We start from the raw sequence: 12,937 nt of genomic DNA on the forward strand, positions 1-12,937 counted from the left end.
GCAGGTCCAGATGGTTTGTGGTCAGTGTGTGAGACCATGAGAAGAAGACGTAGTTGTGCCTGTGTGCCACTGCTCAGAGGAAGTCATAGCCTGTTCACACATGGGATAGGATGAATCGTGTGAGAAAAGCCTAAACTGACTAGTTCAATCTTCTACAGAGCTGCCGTCAGGAGGGTTGGGAGAGAGGCTAGTGGCATCAAATGACAGAGTCCGTCTCCTCAGCTCCACACTGCTGTCCGTGAGCTGGGTGGTCATGGTAACGGGCTGGTCGTCGGGGGGTGGGCTGACCCTGTGTTTCCTGTTCCTGCCCGATACCGGGGACACTGATTGGCTGAGGCGTCCTGATAGATGTCTGCTTATGTCCCCTGTGTGTGGGGGCGCGTGGGCCGAGTTGGTGATGTGGCTGACCTCAGCATCAGTCTCGTCTGCTTGGGACGTGTGCTGAGCTGTGCTCAGTCTGCTGGGGAGGGGGGAGTCAGGGTGCAGGACACTGAGGCTCTGGGCCTCTGATGTCTCTGGTGTCTCTGCGGGCTCCTGGCTCCTGGGGCGGCTGTGGCTGGTGCTGGTGCTCCTGCAGGAGATGACCCTCTGGGGGTGGGCACACTTGAGCGTGTGCACACTAGAGGAGCGTCTGCGCTGGGGTGAGGCTGAGGGCACAGTCAGGTGTGTGTCTCCTGTTAGCTCCTCTGTACTGCCACTCTGCTCCACAGAGTCACTACGCACGGCCTCCTGGGGACCAAGAACAAGAGATCAGAACACAGCAGCATAGCAGACCTCCTCTGGTTTAAGTCATGTTGAAATACTCTATCAGCCCTGTATCAGTAAGAACACATCAAATGTTTCAGCTGAGGAGGACTTGCCTTAGACATGATTTACACACAGAAACACAACTGTGTCTACAGTTCCAACACATTGTTTTCTTTTTATTGATCATGTCCCACTACAAAGGGCAGCAGTTTGTGTCCATCCTAAAGGAGACATCAGCTGTTTATTCTGCCCTGGCACTTTAAATAGCTCATTATTACAGACCATTTGTTTATCAGTTTTTAGAGCAAAGTGAAGTTTGTACTGTCATAATGGCAGGTTGATACAGTGCAGATGGTGATGTTGAAGTAGAAAGAGAATAATCTCACATGATTTGAGGCTTTCTGAATGGTTGATCTACACGGTGTTCCAAATTATTATGCAAATTGTGATTAAGAGTCATAAAGGTCCATTTTTTGATTGATTGTTTGGATGATATTGTGTCTCAGGGCTCTGGGTCAGTAAAATCAATCTCAGATACCTTTGCCAATTTGTTTGCCAGGTAAGTCAAATTAAAGGAAAAACTACTTAAGAGGGATGTTCCACATTATTAAGCAGACCACCATTTTCAAGCGATATGGGAAAGAAAAAGAATCTTTCTAGTTCTGAAAACAGTTGAATACCTTGGACAAGGTGTGAAAATCTTAGATATCTCACAAAAACTTAAGCATGATTATCGTACCATTAAGAGATTTGTATCTGATTCAGAGCACACACGAATTTATGCAGATAAAGGCACAATGAAATAGGTTTCTGCCAGAAAAATACACTGGATTAAGAGAGCAGCTGCTAAAATGCCATTACAAAGCAGCAAACAGGTATTTGAAGCAGCTGATGCCTCTGGAGTCCTGCAAACATCAAGGTGTAGGATCCTCCAGAGGCTTGCAGTTACGAATAAATCTTCTATCCGGCCACCCTTAACCAATGCTCACAAGCAGAAACGGGTCCAGTGGACCCAGAAATACATGAAGACTTCAAACAGTTTTGTTCACTGAGTGTCGTGCAACCCTGGATGGTCCAGATGGATGGAGTGGTGGATGATTGGTGGACGGTGACCATGTCGTCAACAAAGAGGTGGCGGAGTCACGTTTTGGGCCAGAATCATGGGGAGAGAGCTGGTTGGCCCCTTTAGGGTCCCTGAAGGTGTGAAAATGACCTCTGTAAAGTATGTGGAGTTTCTAACTGACCATGTTCTTCCATGGTACAAAAAGAAGAACTGTGTTTTCCATAGCAAAATCATCTTCATGCATGACAATGCACCATCTCATGCTGCAAGGAATACCTCTGCATCATTGGCTGCTATGGGCATAAAAGAAGAGAAACTCATGGTGTGGCTCCCAGGATCCCCTGACCTCAACCCTATTGAGAACCTTTGGAGCATCCTCAAGGGAAAGATCTATGAGGGTGGGAGGCAGTTCACATCCAAACAGCAGCTGTGGGAGTCTATTCTGACATCATGCAAACAAATTTAAGCAAAAACTCTCCACTAACTCACAAGTTTAATGGATGCAATAATTATGAAGGTCCTATCAAATAAGGGGTCCTATGTTAAAACATAACTAGACCTGTTAAGATGTTTCTAATGCTTCTAATTGAAAAATAAATAAATGACCATTTTCAGTTCTTCTACACGTCTACAACAATAACATGGTTTGAAACTTCATTGTGCATATTCATGTACCTCATTGTACCTCTACTCTGCTGCACTCATTTTGGAAGAGTGCAGTTTAGGTTTTGATTTTTGAAAAAAATACTGCCATCACTGGGAGGTTTGTTCAATAACATCTGAATTGTACTCTAAAGGCTAATAACTTGCCAATAATTTGGAAAGCTGTGTATTTAAGGGAGTGAGTCCTGAGAGGGACGAGGCTCAGTAAACTACTGCGTCAGAAGAATCAGAAGAAAGACCACAGAAGAGTGATCACAAGAAGAAGCACCTCACAGAGGGAGAGTCGGTGTGGAGTTTGTCAATACCATATTTGCCTTTCCTGTCTTTATTTGCCAAGGCAGTTCAGAGGAGACAAAACACCATGGAGCAGAGCAGGAGGGGGTCATGGGGGCATTCGATGAGAATCACCATCCCACAGAAGTATGAACTGACTGCAGCAGTGATCAGTTAAAATGAGCAGTTACTCAAACGCATTTGTGTATTATTATAAAGTGCATTAATATAATAAACATTTGAACTTTATATGTAAGACATTCAGGAAACACAGGTTATTAGTGAATAACTTATGAACTACAAAGCCAGTTTAAAGCCTCCCAGAGAATTGGGGGATTGTTGACTTCTTGGTGTACATGAACATTCAATATTTTACACAAATCAACCTACTTTATATCATATTTTAGGGGCAAAACTTTTCTCAAATTCAATACAAGATGATAAAAAATAACAAAATAAAATAAAATAAAACTTCAAGAGATTATTTTTTTCAGACGATATACCTCTCAACGAGCTGTTTATTAATAAACACCACACTGTCGCACCTGTCTGCGGAGCTGTCGTCCAGCTGAGTGGAAGGAGGCGGGCCTCTGAAGAGCTGAGCGCTCGGGGATATAGGAGGGGCTCAGCTTGTTCCTGTCCAAACTGTCTTCAGGACTAAGCCAGCGCTGGGGCCTTCTGTTGCTGGTGTGTGTGGGGCTGTGTTTGAGAGAGCCCTGTCTGTCCATGCTGTAACACGACACGAGCTTGGGCCGGCCCCCTCCACCCTCCTGCACCAGCCTGTATCCGTCCACGCTGCGGGTGGAGCTGAGGCGGTGGCGGTGGATGCGGCGCGAAGGGCTCAAGCGGTAGCCGTCGATGCTGTGGGCGGAGTTGAGACGATGGCGGTGGATGCGGTGGGCGGGGCTTAGTCGGGAGCCCTCCACACTATCGGAGGGGCTGAGTCGGCTGGAGGAGAAGCGGTCAATGCTCTGGAAGGGGCTGAGGCAAATCATGGGTCTGGTGCTGCGGCCCGAGCCCAGCGATGCGTGGCTGATGGCGGGCAGAGCTCCAGGAACCTGAAGCAGAGAGCTGGCCCCACTGGAGCCCAGGGAGGACATGGAGCCTGTGCACAAGAGACACAACAAGAGAAATGAATAATTCGGTACTTTTCATAGATGTCTGTGTAATCTCTCAGTCACCCAGGTCTGATCCATAGTAAAAGCCAAAGTTAGATCGGTCAACTGGACAAAACTCTACAACATTTTGTCCAGTTGACAGATTTAATTTTGGCTTTTACTACTTTTCATAGATAAATGTGGAAGAATTTATGCAACTAAACATCTGTCATTCATAGCACAGGTGTTCCACTGCAGTCTCCACGGACCGTCCTGACTGACATGCAAAACTCAACACTACTAAACTGTTGGTGGCTTTGTCCAGGAATGTGAATACATCAGCAAGCTGAGACTTTAACCATGCACATAAGTAACCAGAAAAAGCTCCTTTGGGTTTTTGTCCACATGTCTTTGTCAGGACTAATCTTGACCCGATTCTCAAAAGGGTTCTCAAAAAGTCGACAGCTGCATCTTAATCCATACTACTATTTTAACAAAGAAGTTGATACTGAAAAGGGCAAATTTGTACCTAGTTTTAGAGATCAACTGTATATCCGAATTAGTAAAGACCACATAATATTATTATAGAAGCTATTTTCTGTTGAAATTTACATTTGATAAAAAGTTTTCTTGTTTACATATATTTTTGGTTAATTAAGACTGGGCCTGACCGTAACACCACATTTTCTTTACATATGCACAGTGCGGTGGCTGAGGGTTTGCTCCAGGCACTCCAGTTTTTCCCCTTAACCCAGAATGTGGACAAAAGGTACAGTCCTCCAGCTCAGGTAGTCCTGACTGAGATGGGTCCCCAAGCACTGCAGTGCAGTGCTCACTGGTTTGTCCTCTACATTTGACCTAATACAGAGTACAAATTTCCCTACAGGGATAATGAAGTGCACCTTAACGTATATTATTACAGCGTTTTTAATGTGAGTATTTGACAATTTACACATGACAATACAGGTTTGAAGTCCAAGCTGATCCCACAATCTAGAGCACCTGAGCAGGCTATGACGCTGCACCTGGTGACATGTTCAACTGTTACATAAACATTTATTTTGAGTGGCTCCCAACCTCACCTTGTGTTAGTGTAAATATCCCCATAGTGACATGCCAAACACACATTCATTAGCTCAGAGACGTCCTGCTAAATGCTCGGTTTGCTTCTATTCAATAACAGTTGGTGAAATAGGAGCCAGGCTGTTTAGGGGAATTCTACCTTCTGCCAAGGAGCCCATGTGCCAGCCTGTTAGTGTGTTTGTAATTGGGATTACATAAATGCAATTCTGAGGACTTGTGTTCTCATCACTTTTTAAATTGGGTTCTATGAAAAACTAATACGACATGTTCTGCTTGGATCAATTCAAAGACAAAATACATTTATTCTATTTTAGATTTTAGTTTAAAAAAGTGAAAATAATAATAATGTATTTTGATATTAATAGTATACAGTAACGTTTGAATAGGTGGAAGAACCAGAAAAGTTAATACAACATGTAATACAGACATTTCTCAATTTCTAATTTATTTATTTATTTTTTTCAATGACACATTATGCAGTCAGTTTTATAATTTGATATAAATAATGTATTATGTTGATAGTGTTAGTGTGAGGTATCAACCTCACACTAGTATAACCCCCCCCCCCCCGAAGTACTGAATGTACTTTGTGTTGTGCTGTATTTTAGTGCATTATCGGTTTTGTGATTTTTTTGTGTGTGTAATTATCGTGTCTCATCTGCGTCTGTTACTTGTCTCCTGCATGACTAAATAAATAAAGAGAACGAAAAGTTAGTTCCTTAGACTGCACCTATAAGCAACATTTAAAAAGAAAATACACCAATCTGGAAACATTCAGCAACTACCAATACTGAATACTGTAACATCTGAGAAGTGAGCGCTGGGACTTTAAGCTGCGTTTATAGCCACTGGAGATGACGTGGCGGGGCTCTGTGACATTTAGAACTCGGTCTGGCTGAAGTCAGGTCAGAACAAAACAAAGACTTTTTTTCATCTGACAAATGCAGAACTTTATGTTCCTTGCTCCAGGAAACAGATTTCAGAGTATTAAGAGCAGAACTAGCAGCCTCTGTAACAACAATATCCTAGAGCACTCAGGCTAACACACTTTGGTAACACAGCTGGGACCAACAAAACGTTTTTTGTTTACTCTTACTTGGACGTTCTTCTTTTATTATTATTGTTATTATAGGTAGTAGTACTAGTACTAGTACTAGTAGCAGTAGTAGTAGTTCTCAAATGTACTTAATTAAATGTACTGCTTAATTAATTGAATTCCATTTCTCAGTAGTTTTCCAGTAACATACCTTTATTCCTTCTTGAGACAGTCCTTTTACTTAAGTAAATGTTTTGGTTACGCTTCCCATTGTGAATAAGTCTACAAGTGACAAAAGCCTTGTTGACAATATGAAATGATTTTAACATTTGTGTTTCCTACAGCACTTTATGTACTTTATTTTATGTCTGTCAAATTACATTGACTTCAAATTATATCAGATATTGTGTCCATTTGCTGTTATAGTTATTTTTATTTGAGTCACAGTTTTCACAAATATTTTCTTCTTTTACTTGACCAATATCTTGTGTCACCACGTTGTAATTCTTCTTGAATAATAATTTTGTAATGGTACTACTGTTGGCTAAACTAACCACCACCTAATAATAGTAATAGAATGAAAAGTGCCACTAAAATAAATAAGCACAAGAATCAGCATTCATTTTATATAATAATATGGCCACTTAAAGACTTAATATTTTATTCACTGCAAAATGAGTGTTTTTATTATCTGACAAATTGACATCTTTGTGAATTGTCATTCATTTGGGCTTCATCTTTAAGACTTCTCTGTAGAAATTGTACAATTCTGCAAAATCTCAGCGTGTTAAATCCACACACTTTGCTTCTCTCTTCAGTCTATTAGCAGAGGCAATGGTCCATCCAGAATCCACTTTAGCTTGGGAGCTCAAATGCTCCAATCATTTAGCCATAAACAGTAGAGTTACCTGAGTAGTTGTATCCGGTGTAGGGCTCATTGCCAATGGGAGCGTATGGGGCACATCGCAGAGGCTGCACATGGCTGTCGCTGGGGAGAGACAGCATGCGGCCTATGCTCAGCAGGTTGCCATGGGAACGCTCCTCTTCCTCCACAGCCACCTGCACACATCATCATTCAGACTGTCATCATTATAGTCACCTCGCTCTCCCACCTCTCATACATGCAGGAAATGACATCATCAAATCTCTTCAACAAGGCCAAACAAGGATTATAAGAAATGACTTTGTGACTTTTTATATTTCTGTGGTTCATAAACAAAGGGTTTTGTAAACTAACAAACTGCTGACCAGGCTTAGCTAGGAATGAGTTATCTTTTAACTAACATATTTCTGCTTCAAGTCAACTCTAGCTGTAGTGAAAGTCCTACTATGCTTAAACAAGAAAACAAATTAAAGATTTAATATTGGTGAATGTGACATCCTCCCAACAGTCCGTATAGTCTCAGAGCCAGTGTCACCTGTGCAGGTGTGTCGCCATTGGGCCCCTGGTCTAGAGCCCCTGATGTGGTGCTGTGTCTGCGAGCGGCCTCCTCCTTTTGTCTCTCCCTCTCTTTCTCCCTCTCTCGCTCCTCTCTCTCCTCCATCTCCTCCAGTTGGGCCTCCTTGTTGCTCTCCTCCAGGTGCTTCATGAGGACAGCCACCACCACATTGACCAGGACAAACTGAGCCGTCAGCACAAACGTGACAAAATACACCGGGGAGATGAGAGGCAGGTAACTCAGGCAGTGGCGGTCCTGTGGTCGGCACTCTCGCAAAGTGTCCTGCAATGTCATCATTATTATTTATGTATAAATATAAAGAGGTTTTGGTTGTACATCTAAAACGCTCTACAGAATAACAAGCCTGAAAAGTCTGTGTGAATCCCCACATTACCACTAAAACATAACTGGTTTCCTAATGAGACCCTAAAATCTCGTTATATTTCTAGGTTTTAATAATGAAGAGTGCCCAGGAGGCCACTAGATGGCACTTTGAGGCCCTAAGCCTGGCTATAGAGAGGAAAGAGAGGTAAGTAACCTTCATAATCCCATTCCAGTTGTCCCCCGTGGACACTCTGAAGAGCGTGAGGAAGGCCATGCCAAAGTTGTCAAAGGTGGCGTGGCGACTGAGGCCTTCACACGGGTTCTCGTCTGAACACTCTGAAAGACGATCAGAGAAAGTCAGGGTTGCACTGACACAACAGGGACTATTGTGTGCACATTAGATGTGAGTCTAAACTGACTTATTAATATATGCACCAAAGCAAATGTAAGCCTGTTACATAATCAAACTGAGATCTGAATACAGTGTCAGCTGCATGCACACACACACACGTGCCACCCTCATGCACACACATGCACGTGCACGCACACACACACTAACCCAGTTTTCCAAAGAGCTCAACTCCCAGAGCTGCATAGATGAAGAACAGCAACATGAAGAGCAGACCTAGATTCCCCACCTACAGAGACAGTACAGCACAGATATATACAGAATGAACACAGAAAAACATGAAGTCAACAGACAGAGCACAGTGAGGCTAGAAACACTCTCAGTCACTATAATACTGTACTTCTAGTACTACCCTCAGTACTTCACTTTAATACTCAGTACTACTGTCAGTACTTCACTTTAATACTCAGTAATATGATCAGTACTTCACTTTAATACTCAGCACTACTGTCAATACTTAAATTTAATACTCAGTACAACTATCAGTACGTCACTTTAATACTCCAGTACTACAGTCAGTGTCACTTTACGTCCAAGTATATACGATAGCAAGCTATTACATCAAAAAAAGACTATTCCACAGCACGGTTAATGTGGTTAGAGGTTACACATGTTTTAACAGGATTATCGGTGTAAGTGATATACAGCTCCAGTCCAAAGGCTTTAGCCTCTGTACACACACTGATCAAGAAAAATGCTTAGTCTGAGGTTACTGACTATTAATATGAGTAAGTGGTGCATTAAAATAGCAAGTTCATGTTCCATCAACAACAAAAAACACTAAGATTCACAAAAACATTCCAATTTTTCCACCAGTAAAGTTTTAGGTAACATATTGTTCATTATCAAGTCAATATGGTCCCCCAAATCAACTTTTTTCTTGAGCATTTGAGTATTTTAGACAGTATAACTCTTCAAATATAAAACTCTACTTAAAACATGTATATTTCTTTGCTTTTACCAAAACCTTGTGTAATTTCCAGTATAACCAGTTTTCAGTATATCTATTTTGTGTTACCTTACGAGCTTCTTCAGTTGTGAATGGACAAAATAGTCAATTAAAAATAATGTATTCTAAATGAAGGTGACTCTTATGACTGATCATAATTATGACTTATAATACAGAACCATTTGTGCACACTAAGGTCACGTTGACTTAAAATCTGAATAATAATTGCAAAAATTCAACATTGCGTTTATCTTACATCATGTACCATATCGTACAAACCTATTATCCATAAATCTAAAGACAAATTTCTCCGTGTCAGCCTGGTTCCAGTTCTGGTGCATTACAAACCTGCTGACCATTAAATCAAATGACAAAATCGATTGTGGGAGACTGGGTGTGCTCTGCTGTCGTGGTGGGAGGTATGGAGATGGCTGATTAGATGATATACGCGGTTAGCGCCGAAGCACGTGGAGCCCAGAGCACTTAACACAGTCCGGGCCTGGTCCACAGCAGCGCTCTGTCACATCAAAGACAAATGCTATTACAGCCGTTCCAGAGACGGCGAGGGGCCGTGTGCACAGACAAAGAGCAGGGAGGTTTGCTATGGAGGATCTGGAAGAGGGGTCGCGACAATCTCCTCCTGATAATCCTGCTTTGAAGGCAGACTTTGAAAAAAATATTTGTACAAAATACATAGAAAATATTGACACGTTGTGAATAGGGGTAATTTCAGTAAAGCGGTTTGAATTATCCGCTGTATGAATCCGGCTGTAGAAATACATTTGCCTTGCTCAATATAAAACATGAAAAAGGCATTTTTTAATTCAAAATCATGGAAAATGCACTTTTAATTTAAATGATAAAATGATGAAAACATGTACATGTGTTATGGCATCAAGTGCTATTTTGGATTGAAATTTGAATTGCTTTTATGAAAATGCAAATAGTGCCTAAACTGTGTCTTGTCTACTTGTCTAACCATTGCATTACAGACAGACAAGCTTTATGCTTGGATGCCAGTTGTTTCTAACCCATTTCCAAATGAGTTCCTCCCTGTTCCTTGACACTTTCACTGGCTTTAAGGTCTTTTTCGCAGCTGAAAGGTTCCTTCATTAGAGCACTTAGCACTCCTCTGTCAGAACACAACAAGGGGAAAATGTTCTGACAGAGGAGACACAGCCTCTTGAAATGACAGCCCACAAAAGTTACCAACATTAAAGTTATATATTGAATGAATAATTTTTATAACACAGGAACATAAATGCACTGTTCCATAGACACAATTTTCAAATTCATTCAAAATGTCAATGTGACAGTACTAAATGTCTAAATGAAGATATTTACACATCTCAATAAAAGTGGAACTAAACTTGTTTGGTGCATCTATCCACCAGGCTTTTCTCCCATGTTGGGAACACCTGTCAAGCCTGCATCGAAGCTGAGGCGCTGTGAAGGAGCTGATAAGCCACTTCTCACTGCTCACTTGGAACAGCAATTAATGTGGTGGCTCCTTTACGGGAACACGCAAAATTAGTGTACGGAAGAAGAGGAAGGAGAAGAGGTTTGGAAAAGAGCCCACATGTAAATTTAACAAGGAATACTGACTGTTTTTCTTCTTTGTTCTTACTTCCTGCCACTGTCAGTCAATCACAACCTGCAACCTTTTGTCTCTCAACTAATCACCTCACAAGCTACTCAAATGTATGCGCTCGCTCCCTTTTTTCCCCTTTTGCTTGAGTCAAGTGCACAACGCTTCTCTACCCCACCTCCTTCAGCACAGGAGCAGAACTAGCCTGTGTCTAGCCCTTGGGATTCTCTCTTTATTGCATCACTGACACGTGTACTTGCTGAAGTCTGAGAGCCAACTCTTACAAGTTAAAGGGCCCATATTATACAATTTTCTGATCTATCATATAATGGTATTTCCTCATCAAAAACATACCCAGAGTTGTGTTTTGTTTCCTTCACAAATGTTTAAGACCCAGACCTGCATAGTTAGGCTGTATTTTTCTATTAAACGGAAAACACTGTGTTCCATCTTTGATGTAATGTGAAAATCCAAGAAGTGCTCCACTGTGTTTTAAACTCCACACACCTTCACTATAATCATCTGGGTGATTTCAGCTCTGCAATTCAATTCAATTCAATTCATTTATTTTTGTAACGCCCAAAATCACAACAACAGTTGTCTCGAAGGGCGTTCATGTTTTGGTTGATGGGGAAACCGGAGTACCCGGAGGAAACCCATCCAGACACGGGGAGAAACATGAAAAACTCCACACAGAAAGGCCTGGTGACCCGGGGATCGAACCAACCTTCTTGCTGTGAGACATGAGTGATGCCACTCAGTCACCGTGCCGCCAAGACACAAAAAACAAAACAACAGGAAAAATCAGACACAACAGGAAAAATCAGACACAACAGGAAAAATCAGACAACACAAGAAATCGATTGACATGAAATTCAATTGCCAACCTCCATTGAACTAAAGGTAAAAGGTGGCCGTTAACTTGAAAACTACCACTTCATCATTTTGATGAGGTAACAACATTATAACGTGGGTTAAACCTCACAAGGATCCATACATTTAAACCATCATCATCGACATCATTGCACTTCACTTTTTGTCTGCATCTGTTATTTTTCAATGTATTTTAGAAATTAAATCATTCCAGACTAATACATCTCCATGGATACAATGAGGTAGCTTAGTCTCTACCAGACATAAAATCATGCATCTCTAAGTACTAATACAATCTCAAATACCAATTTTCTAAAATCCTAGCACTGTAAATGTGCAAATTGCCTAGTGGGAGTACAGTCCACTTCCTCATTTATCGTCTATCTAACAGTGTGGGCTGCTGCCCTGTTTCTCCTCTCCCCCACCCTCTCTCCCTCTCTCAAAGCTTCCCCTGGGGCCCTGGTGAAGTCCCGTGCACCGTACTGGCTTCCCCGCTCGCACGACTCTATTTTTACTCTTTTTGCTTTCGTGTTTCATCATTCCTTCTGTACGCCATGTTCAAAGCAACAGCTACACTTGCGCCTCCAAGACAGGTATATTGTGAAAATGCACCACCTGGAAAAATGAGGATTGTGCTCTCACTGGGGAGTCTCAAGAAAAGTCAGCATTAATTCTATCAGAAGAAAATAGTAAACGTATTGATTTTACTTCTGTGTTTCATATTATTATTGATAAGACTTATGCGACATATAGAGGGCAACTACACTTTGTATTAGTGTTGTGACGATACTATAATTTCAAAGTAGATTTTGATAGTAAGGAAGAGACTAAATACTCAATGCTGATACCACAAGTACAATTAAAACCATGGGTGTATACTACTCTATGTGGTCCTATACTTGTACTGATACATCTCAAGATCATTGTAAAGTTATTCAGGAAAGGTTCGCAAGGTTCGCTTTGCAGATAGAAAAAGACCATGGTAAATAAAATGAACCCAGCACTATTTCTAAACTTACAAAAATGCATTGAAAAACGTTCTTTCAAAACCAGCATGGTTCCACATTGTTTGAGATAGAATGTGCTAGAATATTTGGTGTAGCTTTCAATTAGATTTCCCAGAAGGTGTCAGGCTGGTTCTTTTGTAATACAACAAAGGAAAAAGTATCTGTATTCTTGCAATAATTATTTTCTCATTCTTTATTAGACAGTTTTAATAGAATAGATGAGGGGATGGATTATTTTTATATTCAGTCAGTCTTTGTAGTTATGTTGTGAGAATGTTTTATGAATATCTTATTTTCAAAAAGGCAGACAGTTTATTCATCCCCAATGGGACTTAAACATTCTATACCTATTTATTTATTTGTATTACTTATCTAACCAGAAAGTT

General features: G+C 41.2%; 1 protein-coding gene across 1 annotated transcript in view; it reads right to left on the reverse strand.

The window, feature by feature from the left end:
* LOC117369797 (voltage-dependent T-type calcium channel subunit alpha-1H-like) overlaps nucleotides 1-12,937 on the reverse strand; it is a 114,077-nt gene continuing 101,140 nt past the window's right edge. Inside the window, exons 31-36 of the mRNA XM_055222876.1 lie at nucleotides 8,285-8,363; nucleotides 7,940-8,061; nucleotides 7,381-7,683; nucleotides 6,871-7,021; nucleotides 3,292-3,851; nucleotides 1-729 (exon numbers count right to left, since the gene is read on the reverse strand). Coding sequence (XP_055078851.1) covers nucleotides 145-729; nucleotides 3,292-3,851; nucleotides 6,871-7,021; nucleotides 7,381-7,683; nucleotides 7,940-8,061; nucleotides 8,285-8,363 — 1,800 coding nt within the window. The 3' untranslated portion in view covers nucleotides 1-144. The remainder of the gene's footprint in view (nucleotides 730-3,291; nucleotides 3,852-6,870; nucleotides 7,022-7,380; nucleotides 7,684-7,939; nucleotides 8,062-8,284; nucleotides 8,364-12,937) is intronic.

The sequence above is a fragment of the Periophthalmus magnuspinnatus genome, chromosome 1 (genome assembly GCF_009829125.3).
Source record: "Periophthalmus magnuspinnatus isolate fPerMag1 chromosome 1, fPerMag1.2.pri, whole genome shotgun sequence".
Lineage (NCBI taxonomy): Eukaryota > Metazoa > Chordata > Actinopteri > Gobiiformes > Gobiidae > Periophthalmus > Periophthalmus magnuspinnatus.